The 21,577-nt window shown below is 37.3% G+C and overlaps 1 protein-coding gene across 8 annotated transcripts in view; it reads left to right on the top strand.

Annotated features, from left to right (window-relative positions):
- ARHGEF28 (Rho guanine nucleotide exchange factor 28) overlaps positions 1-21,577 on the top strand; it is a 397,204-nt gene that overhangs the window by 297,906 nt on the left and 77,721 nt on the right. For all 8 annotated transcript variants that reach the window (XM_069084950.1, XM_069084951.1, XM_069084948.1 and 5 more), the window contains 8 exons: positions 1,069-1,216; positions 1,315-1,442; positions 5,921-6,061; positions 7,491-7,738; positions 11,973-12,095; positions 13,844-13,961; positions 17,311-17,565; positions 18,691-18,767. In XM_069084950.1, coding sequence (XP_068941051.1) covers positions 1,069-1,216; positions 1,315-1,442; positions 5,921-6,061; positions 7,491-7,738; positions 11,973-12,095; positions 13,844-13,961; positions 17,311-17,565; positions 18,691-18,767 — 1,238 coding nt within the window. The remainder of the gene's footprint in view (positions 1-1,068; positions 1,217-1,314; positions 1,443-5,920; positions 6,062-7,490; positions 7,739-11,972; positions 12,096-13,843; positions 13,962-17,310; positions 17,566-18,690; positions 18,768-21,577) is intronic.

Below are 21,577 nucleotides of genomic sequence, written 5' to 3'. Positions count from 1 at the left end.
ATGAACCTTGTAATTGTAAGCTCAATTGGTTAAAACTTGTTAAAACCAAACAAAATTGAAAAAGAACACCCTTTTACTAGCAATAGAGTACACACTTGCCTGTTCAGTTCAGAGTCCTCTTCTCTGACCTTTCTTCATGCTCACATTCTCTTGGAGCAGTCTGACTGACTCTCTCCTTTGCCCCATTAACCTCTCTTTTGTGTTAGTCATGCTGCCATACAAATTATGTCTCTTTCCTCCCCTCTCCTCACATTAGGTAGATTTTGAGTTGCTTCAGGGCACAGACTGGGTTGTTTTTCATTGTTATATGTGTATAGTAGTCACTTAATACATATTTGTTTGATTGGATGAAGAGCTGTGGGTTAATGGTTTTCCTCTCCATTCAGATATTGTGTCCTGGCATATATTTGTTAAAAGTATTTATGGCATTTTACAAGTTTGTCTGCATTCAGAGTGCTTTTTTCTTCCACCTCCCAACATACAAGAATGGACATTAAACATAATAGCCTATTGAAACACCATTCTATTTTCAGGATGGAGCAGTTGAGTTTAACTTTGAGTGGCAGTTTTTCACCTACCTCCATTCTTATGCTATGAGGGACACTCCTTCACCCTTCCTCCACCCCTCCAACAGCATTCCATTCTATTTATACAGCCTGTTTGTGTATGGGGTATACACACAACATGCATTATATTAATGACGCTAATAATACCTTATATTTATTTAAAACTCATCTTTAAGGAGCACAAGCAGTAATTTATAGGTAAGCTGTGTTCCGTGTTTCCCCATCCCAATGCCCTTATTATTTATGTAGTGTTGAGTACTACAAACTCCAGATGAACACACCAAAATATGGCTCTGTGTAGGCATGGCTTTTGGGTAGGGTGTTAATTCGAAGGGATGTTGTCAGTGGCTGGATTGTATGCAGACAATGATCTGATGTCTAACTTCTTAAAAAAGCGTGAGTGACCTGCTTTCAGATTTAACTTTCTGTACTTTATTGTGATTTTTATTGTTCTTTAAAAAACAAACCAACCAACCTGTGATGCTTGTACTTTGCTTTCCAGATTCCTCATTTAGGGATATTCCTCATCCCAATTCTTCTTCTCTGCACCCTTCTTCTTCCATGCCTATTGGGCTGCCTACTGGAAGAAGAGAAGCTACATGTCCAGGGCACTCACTGTCCAGAAGTGTTCCTGGCACCAACTTAGAAAGGTAAGATTTAATCTGTTTCCACATTCTTAAAGTTCTCAGAGTTGATGCTATGGCTAATTCTCCTTCTCCCTCCCTATCCCACCCCTCACCTGGTTTAGTTTCAGAAGGTCAGTGACATCTCTGGAATCAGATGCTGACGGTAGCAACTGGAGGGCTAGGTCACATTCTGATGAGCTGTTACAGTCCATGGGATCGTCTCCTTCTATGGATTCATTCATAATGGAAGGTGAGAAGGGTATTCTCTGACATTCACTCAGCCATTGATAACTCTGTTAGCATTTGGTAAAAAAAAAAAAGATTTCCTATTTTATTTTATAAAATCAAATAGTTTTAAGATTATATTACATATCCTCTGGTTCTTCAGACTGGGTGGTCCATCTTTCTATTTAAATGACTGATCTCTTATTTTAAATTCTGTTTCATAAAACTAATATTCGAAGTATGTTGTGTTGCAGTAAAAAGAATAGAAATTTAACACATTAGAAACACCAGATGTGGCCTAGTGGGTATGATATGTATTTAAATTTTTAAGATTTATATTCTAAGAAATAATATCTCAGGAATGTTATGTACTAGTGAAGACTATGGAGTTTATTATGTAGTGATGATCATTTTTATGTGTTTTGCTGCCACCAAAATGAAAAAAAAAATATGACAGTTTCCTTGTCTAGGATCCAACTAAATTTATATTTGTGCTCCTAAGCTTTTCACTGATTCAGTTGTATACAGAATCCAGATTTCCATATTTCAATTGTAAATGTATTTAAAAATAGAGAGGCATATGACATGGTGGCTTGATGGCTGGCTTTGGCTTCAGGAAGACCTATGTTCAAACCTTGTTTCTGACATATACTAGGTGTGTGATCCTGGGCAAATCATTTAATCTCTCAATGCTCTGGATCATCCTCTAAGACTCTAAGTAACAGATGAGTGGCTGATCTGCATTAGTGCAGGGTGTTTCTATGCCAGGAATTCCCCTCCCTGATGAAATCATAGGTCTGGACCCTGCCCCCCAAAATTTAAAACTAAACTGCCATTCCATACTTAAATATAATGCACTCTTCAGCTGTCTTTCTGAAACTGGCCTGAAGCTTTATAGCCACCATGTATTTTCTTAAGCATGAAAGTTGCTTTCTGAGTACAGGGGGAATGAAATAATTCTGTGAAGAGTCCAAGAGGCTATCACAGTTACAGTAAGGGAGGAATCCTAGGATCTGATGGGGCATTCAATACTTTATGCCTAAATTAAAATGATGCCAAGTGACTACTGTTCTCCCAGGAGATTTCTTATGTTCCCTCTGCCTTTAAAGAGGCGAGAAATGCCTCATGAAGATCAGAAATTTAACTCCCCCCAAGTTAGGCAGAACCTAGATAAGTGGAAGTAATTGAAATGAAAGAAATCTTTAAAAAAATCCAACCACACTGGAAGGGCTGTAATAAATACAAATTGTTCATAATCACTGCCACCAATCACAAGCACAACTGAATTGCTTTTTTTGTATGTGCTGGATAAACTCTTGGTTGGGTGGGTTGATGGGCAACTATGATTTTTTCCTTTTTTGGGACTGTTACACTATTAAAGGTCTCTGGCTTAGACTCTACCCTCCGTGGATATTGCTTTAGACATGGCGAAGAAGGGAGAATGCACTGAAATCTGAAATTATATGGGGGCAGAATATACTCTAAAATAGGCTGGCCCAGACAACTTTACAATGATAACCAATAGCTAACATTTATATAGCACTTTAAGATTTCAAAAATACTTTACATATATTAATTCATTGGATCCTCACAACAACCCTGGGAGGTAGGTGCTATTATTATCCCCATTTTACAGATGAAGAAATTGAGGCTCACAAAGGTTAGGTGACTTGTTCAGGGTCACAAAGCTAGTGAGTGTCTAAGGTAGGATTAGAATTCAGGTCTTTCTGATTCTGTGTCCTTTGCTCTGTCCACTACACCACCTAGCTGCCATGGGAACTCTAGAAGTTGTTATCTGCTTGGAGAATTTTGATGGGGTCTGGGACCCACCCTGTTTTCCAAATACATCAGAACTCCCTAAAGGGGACCCTTGAGCCCACTTGTGGGAAGATCCAATTCAGGTGGGTCTCATATGGGGCCCAGCAACTTGGCCTCAGAACATTATCTGGATTGCTAAAGAGATGGGCATGGCAGGCCCTCCCTTTGCACATGCACTTTCCCCAGTACCTGCCATTACCTCCTTCCTCATCTTCCTATCTAGTCGTTAAAGTTCAACTCAAATGCCACGTCCTAGTTTGCTTGCTAGCAGTCCCTTGGATCAATCATTAAGCTCCCACTGCATTCCAGATACTGTGCTAAGTAAGCACTGAGGACACAAGGATGAAAATGAAGGTGGTCCTTGTCCTCAAGAAGCTTACATTCTAGCCTCGATCTCACAGATACCTATTTGCTGGTTGTCTTATGAACTCATCATCACAAGGGTGTGGGGAAAATTGTTGAGTGGAGTCCCTGATCAATTTGTTGAATTTCCTGACAAGCTAGATGAAGTTGGCAGGGTATGAAACTTTGTCTGAAGTCAGCCTCCCATTATATCACATGTTATTCTGGATTGGTTATTTTTGGTTCTTACTTTCCCCCCTACCACACTCTAATTTGATAAGGACCATGTGTTATTGCTAGTGCACTGTAGACAGTGTGTGCTTAATATATGCTTGTTGAATTTAACAATTCTGGTAATGTCAAATGAACTTAGTGCCTGGTGGCAACTAAAATAAATATCTCAATTCTTGTCCATTAGTTCTGGACAGATAGGATTTAAAGTAAGAATTTAGTCTGGGAAAAGGGTTAAAATACCATGCCTATGCTATGTTTGAGGGAGAATGTAAATACAGGAGGATAGTGACAGGGCAAAAGTCAGTAGTTCCTTGGATCAATCGCCAAGAATTTATGAAGGTGACCTTGGTGGGAAAACTCAATACCTGTCAACAGTGTGATTACTTTTAGTAAAAATAAAGCAAATACAAAAGTTCATAAAATCATAGTTCATAGATTTAGGGGTAAGAGGAAATTTATAGACTGTCTAGTCCAACCCCTTCATTTTATCAATGAAGTTATGAAGCTAAGTCATGGATGACTTGTCAATGTTCACACGACTCATAAGTGCTAACAGAGGGTTTTGGCCCCAGATCTTACAAGTTTCAACTCCAGCACTATACCTACTCAGCCATGTTGACTCTCCCCTTGGGTTTCTTTAATAGAAAAGCAGTGTTTAGAATTATAAGGTGATTGTTCTGCCTTGCTCTGCTTAGACCACAGCCTTGGCAGTATTCTCACTTCTGGCCACCATATTTGAAGAAGGACATGGATAAACTGGAGAATGTCCATGAGATGATAGTGAAGATGGCAAGGAGATTTGACATTATAGCCTATCAGATTAATTTAAGGAGCCGGGGACATTTAGCCAGGAAGAGAGAAGACAGTGGGGTCATAATTTCAACCTTTCATTGTTGGAAAGGAAGGTTGTCTCATGGAGGAAGAAATAATACACTTATACATACATATGCTTATGGTGTGTGTGTGTGTGTGTGTGTGTGTGTGTGTGTGTGTGTAAATACACATAATTTTCCTTTCTCTTTAGTCCTGGAGAGTAGAAGTATAGCCAGTGCAAGTTGTATGGAGGCAGTTTTCAGCAACTTTCTAATAATTAAAACTGCCCTAAAATAGAAAGGGTTGCTTTGATAGGTTGTGAGTTTCCTATTTCTAGAAACCTTCTAACATGAACTGAATGACTGCTTATTGGAGAGGGGAACTATCCTTTAGGTAGAAGTTGGATTAGATGACCATTAAGATCTCTTCCAGTTTTAAGGTGGCCTTATTATGTTTCTTTATATTTTTAAATATGAAACCTCTATCAGTTCTATAGGCCATTGTTTCTTCTAGCTTGACAGAGAGGTGTGAGAATGTTTCAAGTGTAATATAATCTCTGGGCAAATTCAAATATTGCTTTTCTTGTAGTATTTTTGCAAGAGTTGTCAGAGTGATAGAAAATTTCCATTATAGCATATGACTGAATATCTGTCTGCTGCCTAATGGGCATGTTAGTGATGACTAGCAAGGCAATGAACAGATAAATAAACCAGACAAGGACAAAATTCAGTATTTGAATAAATGGTGGAAAATATTAGGGGAGAGAGAAATGATAGTTTCAAAATCTTTCATGGGCTTTGCAAACACTGAAGATCACCAAAGAAGATTTTTTAAAATGTAAAATGACCTGGCAGTCCTTTATATGTGTATTTCAAACATCAGTACCAATGAACCAATATAAAATACCAATACCCATCCATCAATACCACTCAGTATCAACACTTCAATAGCAAATTACTCTTTTCTCTTTTGAAGTCCCTTCCCATGGTTAGTAGTCTCTATGCAGGTCCCCAGGTCCCATTTTAATTTTATTTATTTATATATATTTATATAATTTTAAAAATATATATATATATTTACGATATATATTTATATATATTATATATTTATATATATATATATATAATTCATTTATATATCCCATTTTATTTGGTTGAATTATTTGCATTTCCTGAGTAGGCTGGCTCTGGTTCATTGATTGGTTGGGAGAAATGGCTGCACCTGCCTGTATATGAAGGCCTGTCCTTGCTAAAAGCCTATCCAGCTAAGTTTGTACATGTTTTCTACCTGTTCCAGAAGTTGTTGATTCATCTCTGTGGAGTGACCTCAGCTCAGATGCTCAGGAGCTTGAAGCAGAGTCCTGGAGTCTGGCGGTAGAGCCAGCATTTTGTAGCAAGCAGGAAAAAGATGTCATCAAAAGACAGGACGTCATTTTTGGTGAGCATTATTGGATATGTGTGGTAGATTCAAGGCTGTTGTTCAAGGCTGCCTTGAGGTACCATTCAGGTATCTCCATTATATCTACATGATAGGTACTTGGAAATTCACTGTAATTTATATTTGTAGGTCATACCTTTCTTTGTTGATAAGTTATTTCAATCATGTTTGACTCTTCATGACTCCATTTGTAGTTTTCTTGGCAAAGATACTGGAGAAGTTTGTCATTTATTTCTCTAACTCATTTTGCAGATGAGGAAACTGAGACAAACAGGCTGAAGTTACTTGTAAGCTCAGGGTCACACAACTAGTAAGTGTCTGAGGTCAGATTAGAATTCAAGAAGATGAGTCTTTCTCAATCCAGGCTCAGGTGCTCTGTGCACCTGATTTAAATTAATGGCACCACCCATTGGCCCTCCCCTCTTTACTTCACACCTCATTTTAGAATAGTTATTGGCCAGTCTGAAGAAAGGACAAGTCTGACACATAGAATATTTTTCAGAAATTCAGTTAGATTCTTCAGTTTGTATAATTAGGATAACTACCAGTCTACAGAATGTTGCCAAGCACTCTATTAGTTTCTAATAATTGCATGATTTATCTCTCTGTGAATCCATGTTGAACATTTTATTCCCTTAAGTACCTTTAACACTTTCCCAGCAAATTTCCTTTGTCATTAATTTTCCCAATTAGTACTTTTTTCATAGTGTGATGATAAACTTCCCTGTAGTCCAGGATAGACTATAATAAATGCCAAATTAGTGCAAACAAATGCATTCTACTTTAGGATTCTAAAAAAAAAAGATCCTTTTAGGATTTTCTCATCTTCGTAAGTGGGACTGTAGAAGTTCTGTGTAAAACCGAGTTTCTACTATGCTTATATCAAATTGACATAGCTTATACAATGAAACAACCAATGCTCAGGAATTTGTGCCTTTGACCCCTCCATTTATTTTTGAGTTATTACCTATTCTCTCTCATGGAATTTTTTTCCCTTGGAGGAAATGGAGTTTTGGTGAAAAACAAAGCCTAGAGCAATAAAGAACAGGTCTGCTAGGGGAAGATAGGAAAGATATGCAGTGATCTCCCAGTAAAAAGAGATTTATTACTTAGACACTGGCTTCAGGATTGATAGGTAGAGGCTTATTGGGTTATGACAGTGAATTCTGATGTAATAAATTCAACATATATTTGTCATTTTTTTAATTCTGGAAGATCAAAATAGTGTTAAAATATTAAATTTTTTTTGCTTTAAATGAAATGTTGGATCAATGCTTATTTCTTTTACAGAAGCAAGTGCCCCATGTTTTATTGACACATTACAATCTTTCTTGGCGTGATGTTAAGGAATGTGGCATTAGTGTGGCCCAACACAAATATTAAGCAAACATTTCTGACTAAGATGGTTGCTGTTTTTCTTCTGTTACAGAGCTGATGCAAACTGAAATGCATCACATCCAGACCTTGCTCATCATGTCTGAAATATTTAGAAAAGGAATGAAGGAAGAACTCCAGCTTGACCATAGCACCGTGGATAAAATATTTCCCTGTTTAGATGAGTTACTAGAGATTCATAGGCATTTCTTTTATAGCATGAAGGAGAGGAGGCAGGAATCCTGTGAAGGCAGTGACAGAAATTTTGTCATCAACCGAATTGGGGATATCCTGGTGCAGCAGGTAAAAACACTTTCAATGCCTGTGTAAGTAAAAAATTGAACAATGTTTAGGTTTTTTCTTGGTTTTTGGAGTTCTTATCCCTGTGAAGATATGAGATAGATGAGTTTAAGTGGCTTTCTCTCTGTTGCTGACTTGGGAGGCTGATGCTAGGATAGTTTGCTAGTCCATTCTCTGGGACTATTCTCTGGAAATGTCTTCATTTTCTTATTCCATCCTCAATATTATCCTTGCAATAAGTAATATGTGGGCAAAACTCTTTATCAAACTTTATTTTTTGCCTTTTTTTTTTGGAGGGCAATTGGGGTTAAGTAACTTGCCCGAGGTTACAAGGCTAGGTTTTTTTGTGTGTTAAGTGTCTGAGGTTGGATCCGAACTCAGGTCCTTCCTGACTTCAGGGCCGGCGCTTTACTCACTGCACCACCTAGCCACCCCAAACTCTTCGTCAAATTTGACAGAGATATTGCAAAAGTGATGACTGTTCTTATAGTATAACTAAATGATGGGATTAAGAGCATCACAGGATTTTGGACCTTAGATGGACCATTGTAGGAAGGGACCCATAACAGGAAGGGACCTTAGTAGATAGGCCATTTTATTCAACCTCTTCATTTTGTGGGTGAGGAGATTTAGAACTTTTTAGTGTCTAATGAACTGAAATGCTCTTGGAGGAACACAGTTATATTGATGTTATGATTTTTGCTATAAGTGAAATTAGAAGGCACAAAAGGGTTCCAGCTAAGTAAAAGAAGGACTGTGTTCAGATTCTTTTAATAAAGACAGTAGGTCCTGATTTCTACAAATAATGAACACTATGCTATCCTATTATTTGAACTCATACTCTTAGAAGTTATAATTGTATATAAAGTATGGTAATTGGCTTCAGCTAGATGGAACTTGAATGATGTAGTGATTTCAGGGGATTCATCATTCACACTAATCAGGACTTAGCTGCAAAGGAATTGACGGAATTACTTCCCTCTTCTACTCAAAGGCAGCACCATTTTCTGGGGGTACTCACTCTTCTAGTCTGCATGCTGTAGCATTCATTATAAACATAAACCAACATACCACTATGAAGATAATTGTAATTTAGGCTTCAGCATCCATTGTAGAGGATTGTTCTGGAGTCAGAGGTAGTTGTTTGGTCATTTTAGTTGTGTCCGACTCTTCATGACCCCATTTGGGGTTTTCTTGGCAAAGATACAAGAGTGGTTTGCCATTTCCTTCTCCAGCTCATTTTACAGATAAAGAAATTGAGGCAAACAGGGTGAAGTGACTTACCCAGAGTCACACAGCTAGGAAGTGTCTGAAGCTGTATTTGAACTCAGGCTTTCCTGACTCCTGGCCCAGCTCTCTATCCAGTGCACCCACGACTTGCCCCCTGGAATTAGAAGACCAGAGTTCAAATCCTATCTGTGATACTGTATTGTAGGATCATGGGCAGGTCCCATAATATCCCCTATGTCTCAGTTTCCTTAACTGTAAAATGAGGGGGTTGGATTAGCAGCCCTTTAAGATCTCTTTCAGCTCTAAAGTTTTTATATTAAATGAAAGAGAAAGTATATGAAGATCTTGAAAAGACCCTTCAAACTAAGTCAGCATTTACTTTGATATTCATTGACTTTCCTGCATAAGTGAGGATGGGAAAGAAAGAAAGAAAACTATTCTGGAATACAAGGTTCAAGTTCAAAGAATAAAAGACACCAAAGACTATTCAGTGGTGCCTTATCTGTACATCAGGGGTGTATTCTTTGAGGGAAAAAAGAGGAAGATATTGAATATAGTGAGCACTAAGAAACGTTGTCCAAAAAATGACTATAGATTAAACTGACTACATTAGTAAATACTTCACAAATTAAACTGACTATATCTAAGTAGATGGAAAGTAACTGGTTACCAACATAACCTCTGTTTTATAATTAGTTTTCTGTATGTAGTCAGATCATTAACTGGTTAGAGCAAGAGTCACAGGACCTTGGTCAAGTCACTTAGTAATGATGCAGTAGCTAGGCTTCATATAGTGCTTTACAGTCAGCAAAGTGCTTTGCAAATATTATTCCATTTTATCCTCACAACACCTTCCTGGGAGAAAGATAAGAAAACTGCAGAAAACAGAGTGCCTCGGCTAGTCACACAGATCTTGTATCTGAAGCTGAATTTGAACTTGGGTCTTCCTGATTCTAGGTCTAGCACTCTCCATTGTACTATGTGTATGTGTTTCCTAATATTCAAAAGGTGAGGATTCAGCTAGATGATCTCTGAGGGTTAGCCCCTGGTCTATAATCCTATGACCAAGTGAGAAGACAATATTCTGCAGGATTACAGGAGTTACAACCTGATCTGTTGACTCCAAAACAATGGGAAGTGGATAAAGGTAAAGACATTGACTCTGTTGCCATTTTTAGAGTTAGGAAACTGAACTAACAGACAACATGAAAAGTAAGAACCATGAAACTGCCTTAGTCAAGAAAGATTTGACTTTATTGTCAAGTAGAAAGATGTGGCAGGGCCAATTTAGAGAACTTGGTTATTTGCAAAATGCCATGAAAGTTGATATAAGCTTACCACCTTAAAAAAGAGAAGAAAACAATTCAGTAAAGGAAAAAGGAACTTCGAGAGAGATTGGTACATTATTTGAGCCAGATCATCTCCACTGTATTCGAGGATAGAACCAGTAGTACAGCAGTTAGGTGCAGAATGGAACACATTTGCTTGTATTTTTATTGCGATCTATTTTCATTGCATCTAATAGTGGAAATCCTACTACATTTGGTACTCTACCACTTCAGTATTTGATGCACTATTTTGCAGAAATGACAAGGGAACATAAGAGTGTGTGAAGCCTAACCAAATATAACAATAATAATTATATTGTTGTTGTTTGTTGAGTCATTTTTCAGTCATGTATGACCCTTCTTGACCAGATTTGGTATTTTCTTTGAAAAAATGCTACAGTGTTTTGCCATTTCTTTCTCCAATTCATTTTACAGATGAGGAAACTGAGGCAAACAGGGTTGAGTGATTTGCCCAGTATCAAATAGCTAGTAAGTTTCAGAGGCTGGATTTGAACTTATGAAGAAGAGTCTTCCTGATTCCAGACCCAGACTCTATGCACTTCACCACCTCACTACCATTAATAACAACAGTATATAATATAAATATATTATGTATTATATATACTGTTATTATATTAATATATTATATATAATACATTATATAATAAATATATTAATATATAATATAAATATAATATAAAATAATAACAGATAATAATAGCTAGCATTTGAAAATATGATTTTCAAAGTACTTTACAAAAAATATCTCACTTGAGTCTTTCAACAATGCTAGGAATTGTGCTATTATTATTCCCTGTTACAGATGAGGAAATGGAGGCATTCAGACATTAAATGACTTGCCCAGGGTCACATAGCTAATAAGTATGGGAGGCTGGATGTGAACTCAGATCTTGCTGACTTTAGACCTAGGCCTGTCTCTACTGCATCATTTAACTTCTGCTATATTCAAAAGAACTCTGCTCCATAGGCAACACAATTTTTAAAGCACTGATAAATTTTCAAGATATCTCAAAGAGGAAAAGATTTCAAAAGATCACTGGTGATGCTTTTGTCAAAAAAATGCAACCAGAAAAACAGCCCCTTACCCACATTTTGATTAATTTATAGATTTACAATCCATGTTATTCTTGATGAAACTCGAGAAGGGAACAGACAGGCTTTTGAAGCTCATTTTCTACAGTAGATCATCTCTTTATGGTCACAGATTGACAGAACTAGAGGGAATACATGCATCTGTTACTTATTTATATATTTGCCCATATCGAGTTTATTCTATTACTTATCTTTCTAATTGGATCTGTCATTCTCTGGTGTAATTTTACTTACCTTGCTGAATGAAATATGTCATATATAGTCGGTTTTCAATATTGACTAGGAATGGGCATAAGGTCTGGACTTGTAATTCATTGGTATAGAGAGTTGCCAAGGAAGGAAACTTCTACCCACTCAGGTCAGTAGGACCTTACTGAGTGGCCTAGAGCACTGTAAGGTTCAGTGACTTGACTACAGTCACACAGTCGGGATGTGTCAGAGGTAGGTTGTAAATCTAGGCCTTCCTGACTTCAGGGTTTACTCTGGTAACTCCACTTTGCTACGTCTCTCAGTTTTTGAAAGTTGACCAGATTTGTAAACCATCATTTAACTGATGATTCCATTAGTTTTCAGAAGAAAATGCAAATACTATGAAGAGAATATATGGAAAATTTTGTAGCCATCATAAAGAAGCCGTCAGCCTCTTCAAAGAGTTGCAGCAGAATAAAAAATTTCAGAATTTCATCAAAGTGAGTATCTTAGAATCCTGATATGTGTCAACATGAATTATGATGTGGTGATAATGACATATCACTGTGGCCTGTAGGACTATGGTTCATGGATGTTTCTTCCAGGGTCTCTCCAGCTCCTACTTCCTGTGGTATTTTTAGGGAAAAGAGAAGGGAATAGATTCATGGCAGATATGAATAGGGGATGTTTCTTTTCCCCTAGAATTGGATTTTTTTCCTCCCAGTTTCCTTTGCTTATTTGGTTTATATTTGTAAAACTATTCATTTTCTCAAACTCTGGGTGCATCTGTAATCCTAGCTTATAGTACAGGAGAGCTAATATGTACCTCCATCTGCCTGCACAATCACAGATGGTAGAATGTATTCTCAGAAAGATCAATGGTGACATTTGACAATCGAGCAGAGAAGGCTAGCTAATCTTGATTTTTCCTGCTTTTCTCATAGACTATATTTAGAACAGCAGTCCCCAAGGCAAGTAGACTTTCTCCCTCAACCTTTTCCCTCACTCCTTAATTCATTTAAGAGCCAAGCAGTATGGTCCAATGGAAAGAACTCTAGATTTGGGGTCAGAGACCTGGGTTTAAATCCTTGTTGTCTAGCCTTACTTTTGTGACTTTGCACAAGTCATTAGCCATTCTTAGCTTCAGTTTCCTCATTTGTAAAATAATCAAATTAGACTAGATGACCTCTAAGATTCCATCCTCTTCTAAATCTATTATCTCCTGATACCATGAAGAGCATCCTAAGGTTTTAAAGGAAAATCTTCCTTTAATGGAGGTTAAGTGTGAATATTCAGTACATGCACAGCCAAAAATACAATAACCTCAGGGTGAACTCTGCCGCTGATTTCTCATTTTTCTTTAATTAAAGTTTACTTGGATGTTAGAGTTGTACCAAAAGCTAATAGGAAATAAGATTCAGTGAAACTTGACGTGTAAATTTCATTTTTGTTTTTTTTATCTTTTTAAAGTTCTGCCTCTTTTCAATCCTTTAAAATTGCTAATCACCTGTAGGCTCCTCCTCAAAGATAAGATTATGTGAAATTATTCTGGGCTAAATGAACTAACCATAAAAATTATTCATGGCTATACACCATTGCTTTCAGGAATCTCACTTTTGTTACTTGAATTAGAAATACAGAAGACTAAGTTAAAATTTTAGTCTCCAAATTTCCTGGCAAATGAATGAATAAAAAATATTTATTATGCATTTGTTGTTGTTCAGTGATTTTTAGTTGTGTCTGACTCTTTGTGATCCCATTGGGATTTTTCTTTTCAAAGATACTGGAGTGGTTTGCCATTTCCTTTCTCCAGATCATTTTACAGATGAGGAAACTGAGCAAACAGGTTTAAGTGACTTGCCCAGAATCACACAGCTATTAAGTGTCTGAGACCAGATTTGAACTCAGGAAGATGAGTCTTCCTGACTCTAGGCCAGGCACTCTATCCACTATGTCACCTAGTTATCCACTTATGAGACAGCATTTCCTCAAAGAACTTGCATTCGAATGGGGGAGAGAACATATGTAGTGAAATAGTGGACAAGGAAGGGAGCCACAAGATCTAGGATATCCTAAGAAAGGTGAGTCAAGGCATTCTATGACTATACTCTTTAAAGATGAAGATAATGTGTGCAACTCAAATATTTATATTTTTCTATTATAGTGCATCTTGTATTGTCAAACTCAAAATTTAGAGATTAATAAAAAATACAGTTTGTGCTTTATATGAACTTATGCATATTTTCAGGTACGAAATAATAACCTTTTGGCTCGACGACGTGGAATTCCAGAGTGTATTCTCTTGGTCACTCAGCGCATCACAAAATACCCAGTTTTGGTGGAAAGGATACTACAGTACTCCAAGGGTAAGTGGCAAACTCTGGGGGGAAATGTTTGCCCTTCTTATTCACATCCTCTGAAATTTTATTGCGTCTTGAAAGCATGCAAATTCCTGTTGTCTCTGGTTCACAAAGTTGTTCACAAAGTATAGAGTATAAAAGCTTGTGCATTTGGATTTAGTGTGGCAAGTACTTGAGGATTAATATGCTGAGCCAACATTCCAAACACCCCTAGTCTGACCACACCAGCCTTTTTCCCCCAGGAACCCAGCGCCTCATTCCCACTGACCTTGGTTCCCCCCACTAAGTTTACTCTTGCATCTGGTTTGCCTTAATCCACCTCTTTCCTCCATCCCAGCCCACTTTCCAGTTATTAAGCCATTCCATTCCTTCTACTGTTGCCAATTTCTCCCTCATGCTGAAATGTTAGGTAGAGAGCCATTGTTACAAGGGGCAGCTTCTGACAAGCCAGTTCAAGGAAGCATGAGCATGAGTGGAAAGTTTAAATTTCTACTTAAGATTAGCTCCTTCGTTGGTGGGGGCCCTTTATACTTTGGCACAGATGGTAATCCTTCCATGTCTTAGGATGTCTTCATGGATTTCTGTGGCCAAAAAAAGACCCCTCAAAACAAAACCATTCCAAGAGACTCCTAAAATAAACAGCTTATCACCTAGGGGCCAGACTTCTAGCGTAGGCTGTGGTCTCTTGGCTGGTTAATTCTAAGACAAGAGTCCATCACTGGGCCTGTAACTGAACAGGCCTTTCCAGCCTGGATAAGCCTGGCCAGAGCTTGCGATCAGATGTTACAGCTCTTAGGAGCCCAGAGTCACCTCTATGCTGTATGATGGAGCAAGAGAACACAGGACTTTGGTTAAAGCTGGAGTGACCATCTTCTCCCTCTGGACACTCATATTTGTATTCCCCAGTGCTTAGCACAATACCTGACACGTGGTAAGAGCTTAAAAATACGTGCTGCCTTGCCTCTTGCCTTCCTTGGTTTCTGTGACATCTACCTAACAATCTCCTTCTCAGGCCCCTTGAAGGGATCAACCATCAATATGTCTGTTTTGTATGATTTCACATGTATAATCAATATCATATTGCTTGCCTTCTCAAAGGGTGAGGGAATGACTGGAGGGAGGGGGAAATTTTGGAGCACAATTTTTTTAAAAGGTTAAAAATAATTTTTTTTAAAAAAAGGAAAAATATCAACAAGCATATATGAAATACCTATTATGTGCCAGACGGTGCTGGGTGCTGGGATGCAAAGACAAAAATTCCAGTTCAGCAAGGAAAGGAAAAGCACTCAAGCTTTCATTCTGCTGGGGAACACTTTTAAGGCAATATGGTATAGTGCACTGGCTTTGAAGTCTGAAGACCTGGGTTTACATCCTACCTTCATCGCTTACCCCTTGTATCACCTTGGCTAAGACACTCAACCTTTCTGGTCCGGAGTTTCCTCATCTTATGCATGAGAGCATTGGCTTTTCGATGGCCTCTAAGGCTCTATATCTTTGAGCCCAGCTTCCTAAGTCCAACTCAAATGCTATCTCCTATGTTATAAAGCTTTCTCTAAAAAGTTCCCCTCTCCCACTCCAAGCATCCTCCCAACCCCTAGCTTCCCACAGCACTTTACAGTTCCTAATGTGTTTACATAATGCCATGTTAGAAGTTCCATGAGGTACTGGACCATACTCTTAAGTCTCTTAGGTCTCCCCCATCTTCTTCACATAATGGGTATTTAATGAATGTTTATTGGGTGCATAATACTACCGTTGACATCATGAGGAATGATAATAAGCATCTATACTGTGGGAAACACATACCAGGAAAAGAACCTTAAAGGGGAGGCCAGATGCTGTGTATACTCAGAACTCTGTCATGACAGGAGTAGACCTCCACAGGCCCCAGCACCTTAGAACTCTTTTCAGTTTCTCATGTCTCTTTTGCTCTTTTCAATGAGATACAAGGAATATGAATAATTACTTCCTTTATTTCACACTTAAAGATTTACAAAGCAGGTGATGTTAGTATCTTCTGCTGAAGAAAGGACCCCCTCAGGTTGTAGGAGAGAGAGTGGAGATGGTGGGTGGATTCAGATTAGAGCCAGGCAAATTTAGTTCCTATTGAGGAACAGAGAGTAGTAGGAGGAGCTTATTGGGAAGGAAATAATGTCCAAAAAGTTACTATGGTACCAAATTGTTAATGGCCTTGAACCATTTTGAACTCAAGGGAGTAAGAAATGGGAAGCTACTGAAGATCTCAACAGATTAGAATGTCGGGCATCATTCCTTTTGAGTCAATTCAACAAATATTTATTCAGGGCTTGTTATGTTAAAGGCACATTGCTGGGTGCTAGGGAATAAACAGAAAAAAACTACAGATAAGTCCTACTTTTAAGGTATTTACAGTATAATAGGTGGTATAAAATGGAAACAGATCAATGTTGGGTTAAGGTGGTAAGAAGATATGGCCTGCTGGCCCATTTCAGCAGAATGATATCCAGAAGAGTCAACCCGTTTATTTACAAAGAGTAGCACACTGAATAGAGTACCAGGCCTAGAGTCAGGAAGACACATCTTCCAAAGTTAAAAATCTGGCTTCAAACACTTACCAGCTGTGTGACTCTGGACAAGTCACTTCATTCTGTTTGCCTCAGTTTCCTCATCTGTAAAATGAGCTGGGAAAGGAAATGGCGAAACACTCTAATATCTTTGCCAAGAAAACCCCAAATGGGGTCACAAAGAATTGGGCATGATTGAAATGACTAAACAACAACAAATTACAAAGGTGGTTCATGATTTCAGAGTGTTCTGTAACTTTCTGAGTTTCTTTTTAACCAATAAAATATTTTATAAATGTGACTCATCATTATTAGTAATAATAATAGATGAGCAGTGGTGTGCTTTCTCTGTACTACCCTCTGTTGAAGTTAGGTTAAGGACAGACATGTTAATGCTGAGAATTAAAAATGGACAAAACTTGGAAAGGTGGGAGGGAAGCCTAAATCCAATTTTCCATTTTATCAACCAGTTGTCTACTTCTAATCTTTGGATTATTGACTTCAAAATCTTTGTGTACATCTCTGTTTTTATAATATAATGTATTTATATAGTACATATAATTTAGAATAATTTTGTGATTTTAGATTTTTATTTAACAATGAGGATCTTCCAAAATCATATTTTTAAAGTTCTTATGATTCTATTTGGGACCCACAATATTAACACGGGATTTTAAATGAGTTTGCCATATTCCTTGTGGTAAGATAGCTATCAAACAATATATTTAACTAGATTGAAAATACTGGAGAACAATAATTTTCCTTGGACAGAGATGATTAATTTTACAATGTCTATTTTTGGCTTTATACAGAAGGGACTGAAGAACATAAAGACTTGTGCAAAGCTCTTTGCTTAATTAAAGACATGATTGCGGCAGTGGATTTAAAAGTCAGTGAGTATGAGAAAAAGCAAAAATGGCTGGAGATCCTGAATAAAATAGAAAACAAAACTTATACAAAGCTTAAAAATGGCCACGTTTTCAGGAAGCAAGCTCTGATAAGCAAAGAAAGGACCCTGTTATATGATGGTCTCGTTTACTGGAAGACTGCCACGGGCCGATTCAAAGGTAAAATGTCTGTGCACACAATTCCTTGATCTTCTCTTACACTTGCTTTTAATTTAGCAGAAGGCTAAATTTTTAAATGAAAAAAAAATGCCACCTGTTCATGTGTGGTCACATAACACCTAGTGTAGTTTTAATTGTTCTTGTATGAAAGATCAAGTTATAAGCTCAGTCAGATAATACCAATGGGAGATCTTTGAATGGTGGGCTGTTGTCCCAAATGAAAACTTTAATATTTTGCTTCCAAAACAAAATCACATTTTATGAATTTGTAAGTATATGAAAAACTTAGACAGAAGTGATGGTACAGGTACCTCCACAAGTGAAATCTCAGTTCTTTCAGGGTATTGAAATAAATATGTAGTCGGAATTAGAATGATAAAAATCTGGCTAGTTGTTGTCACAGAGGTATTTTTCATTTAGCAAAATGCTCATTTGTAAATTTTCTCATAAATTTTATAAGTAATTTTTATAAACAGTCACACTAAAATTTGCATTTTTTAAAAGAAATAACTTATGGTAATGATGCATACCCCTAAAAGGCTTAGCCGGGAAACACAAAACATAGGAGCAGGCTTTGCCCTCATTGATGACTATTAGGAATGTGACACCTGCAATCCAAAATGCAGGAGCTATCCACTGATGTTTTAAATTTAAAATTGGGCTTATTTTATTGAGATACAAATTCATCATTTCCCAACATAGCACCCATTTGGCAAATATTTGTTGATTTTTACAAAGCTGTAGTTTCTTTAAAAGTTAACAATTTTTTCTGCTAGTTATTATTTTAATATTATTTTTTTCCCTTCCAAACAGAAAAATCTCTAATAGGAGCCACCTTTAGAGTCATCTAATTATGATTTATTATTATATAATATAATCTATAAATTGCAATTTATTAGATGATCATAATCATCTACTTATAATTTATTATATAATTATACAATATAATTTATAAATTGTAATTTGTTAGATAATCATAATTATCTAATTATAGTTTTAAATCCTGTAGTAAAGTTAAGTTGGAAACTATCCTTTTAAGTTTTAAAAGTACAGAATTTTACTCTATGAAGAAAAATTAACTGTGGTATGGTTTTCATTAAATTCTACTGATGCTTTTCTTCCAAGATATCCTAGCTCTGCTTCTGAGTGATGTGCTACTCTTCTTACAAGAAAAAGACCAAAAATACATCTTTGCAGCAGTTGTGAGTATATAAGCCTCTGTTATAGAAAGCATATTTTAGTTGCCTTCATTGCCTGTTCCTTAAAATCACCTTATATACAGAGCATCAAATTCAGCAACTCTTGGGTACCTCTTTTATATAAGGGGCAGTGCTAAGGTTTAGGGAGACCAGGATGAAAAAATAGTAGAGTAACTAGAAAGCTGGGGTTAGAGTGAGGAAGACCTAGGTTCCAGTACCACCACCAACACATCCTGCACATAGTAGGGCTTAATAAATGTTTGTTGATCCATATTGATAGAGGGAGTTTCTTCACTGACACCTCCCTCTCCTGATGAAATTACATGTCCAGAGCAAGACACAACAGACCCTCAGCAAAGGTTTTCATCTAAAGCAAAAATAAAGGTAGTTATTGCCAAATTTTGTTACCTGGATGGCTTACTGTCCAATGGTTTGAATGGGAATTAGAAACTGGAATTAAAAAGGTTAGCCTTTTTCTCAAGAGATCGTTGGTCATTGGAACATCAAAGATCAGGTCTAGGTAAAGAACCAGTGGAACGGCTCTCATGTGTGGCCTTGCTGCAGATTTCAGGGTTAGTTTCCTGTATATTTTAGAAATGAGGCCTTTAAGAGAGAAACTTGCTGTAACCCCCCCCCCCAGTTTTTTGCTTTCCTTCTAATTTTGGCTATATTGGTTTTGTTTGTGCAAAAGTTTTTTAATCATGTTGATCAGAATTATCCATTTTACTTCCCATGATATTCTTTTTCTATTGTTTGGTCATAAACTCTTCTCTTTTCCTTAGATTTGACAGGTAAAATTTTCCATGGTCCTCTAATTTGCTTATGATATCACCATTTATGTCTAAATCATTTACCCATTTTGACTTTATTTTGGTATATGATGGAAGATGTTGGTTTCTGCCTTGCCAAACTGCTCTCAAGGTTTCTCACAATATTTTTTTATCAAATAGTGAGTTCTTTCTCCAAAAGCCTGATCTTTGGATTTATCAAACACTAGATTACTATGGTCAGTTACTTATTGCAAACACTGTGATTCTTAAAGAAGCCAGTTCATCCTTATCCCTGGCTGCATATAAGTTTCTTAATCTTTTTGTAGATTATATTATAGGCCTCATAAGTATACCATTGTTGAATGCATGAAGAACTATTAGTGACAGGTAATAGTCAGGGCTAGTCTTGTTCTCAACTAATGGTCTCCCTTACTAGTTCAGTCACTCACTTCTGTCATGAGTAACTGAGGTTTTCCTATTCCTTGTGCTCTTTACAAAAGACAAATTTAAGGGCGGCTAGGTGGCGCAGTGAATAGAGCTGGCCCTGGAGTCAGGAGGACTTAGTGCAAATCCAGCCTCAGACACTCGACACTACATACTAGCTGTGTGACCTTGGGCAAGTCACTTAAACCCAATTGCCTTGCTCTCCCCCTCCAAACCCTCCCCCACACCCCCCAAAAAGACAAATTTAAATGTTACCTGTCTGGAGTATCAAATGTAAATAAATCCTGGTTCCTGTATTCTCAAGAAATACATCAGGGAATTGGAAAAGATTCAGAGATTAACAACTGAATTTATCAAGGAGATAGAATGCATTGGAGCATAAAGGCATGAGACTCTCCTTTGACAGATAAAGACTCGGATATAGGATCAAAGTATGGAAGATTGTGAGAAGTGTTCGTAGAGCTTTTCCCCTAAAATCTGCGATATTAAGGTGAGGCAGCATTCCTTGAAGATTTAAAGGGGGCAACTGTAGTATAAATAAAAGGAAATAAAATGAGTCCTTTTAAAAGTTGAAAAAAACCACTATATAAATATAAACATTATTATCATTACTACAACTAGAAGTTCAATGGTTTCCCTTAATGAAATCAACGGTTACAAGAATTAGTCATTTCATAAAATAAAGATGGAGATGGCAAGAGGATTCCAGTGTGCCATTGTGACAAAAGATAGAAGCCCCTTCCCCATACCATTCAAACACTATAGTCCCAGTATGTCTCAGCCTCAGCTGATTCATGTGTTGATATCCTTAGTTTCTTATGTAGGTGCTCAACCTGCCTTGTGGGTTAGATCCTCTAGAGCACTTGCCACCTACATTTACAGAGGTATGCTGTCTCTTACAATGGTAGGAGCTCACAAGCCCACACTGGTGTGCTTCCCTTTATTAGCACTTAAAGGTGTGTAAAGTGCTGCACATAAATTATCTCATTTGATTGTCATAACAGAGGTGGGTGATGTTATTATCCCAATTTTACAAACTAGGAAACTGAGGTTGTGTCTTCCCCAGGGTCACATAGCTAGTAAATATCTGAGACAAGATTTGAATTCAGGTCGTTCTGGCTCCAAGTTTAGCACTCAACTAGTCATCCAGCACACTGCCTAACTACATCTAGCATGGATGAACTTCTATAGTGGTCTGTAAGTGAATTTCTAGACACCAGTATTCTCGGTGTGCAAAATCAATATTTAAAATCTCATTCATGTTAGCTTCTATATTCATAATGAGTAGATATTCCATAAGCATTCAGCCATACAGAAGTCATCTCAAAGAAAGAGTTTTGATGTATAAAGGAAGCACATCAAAAACTGATTATCTAATTAAGTCTTAAATTTTCTAGGGAATTCCTATAATGCTAGAACATCCAGGAAGGAGAGTTCCAGATAAAAACTCCATTCCCCTTTTATTTCTTTTCTTCTTAATCTCTTGTGTTCCCTTGTTCTTTGTGGGAATGATTAAAACTAAGGATCCCTTACTCAGGTTTTCCCTGATAAATTTCTCTCTCTCTCTCTCTCTCTCTCTCTCTCTCTCTCTCTCTCTCT

This window comes from Petaurus breviceps, unplaced genomic scaffold, assembly GCF_028583685.1.
Source record: "Petaurus breviceps papuanus isolate PSGF00001 unplaced genomic scaffold, PetGlider_PUasm1.0 175, whole genome shotgun sequence".
NCBI classification, from domain to species: domain Eukaryota; kingdom Metazoa; phylum Chordata; class Mammalia; order Diprotodontia; family Petauridae; genus Petaurus; species Petaurus breviceps.
Note: the sequence above shows the minus strand (reverse complement) of the source record. Positions and strands in the feature narration are given on the sequence as shown.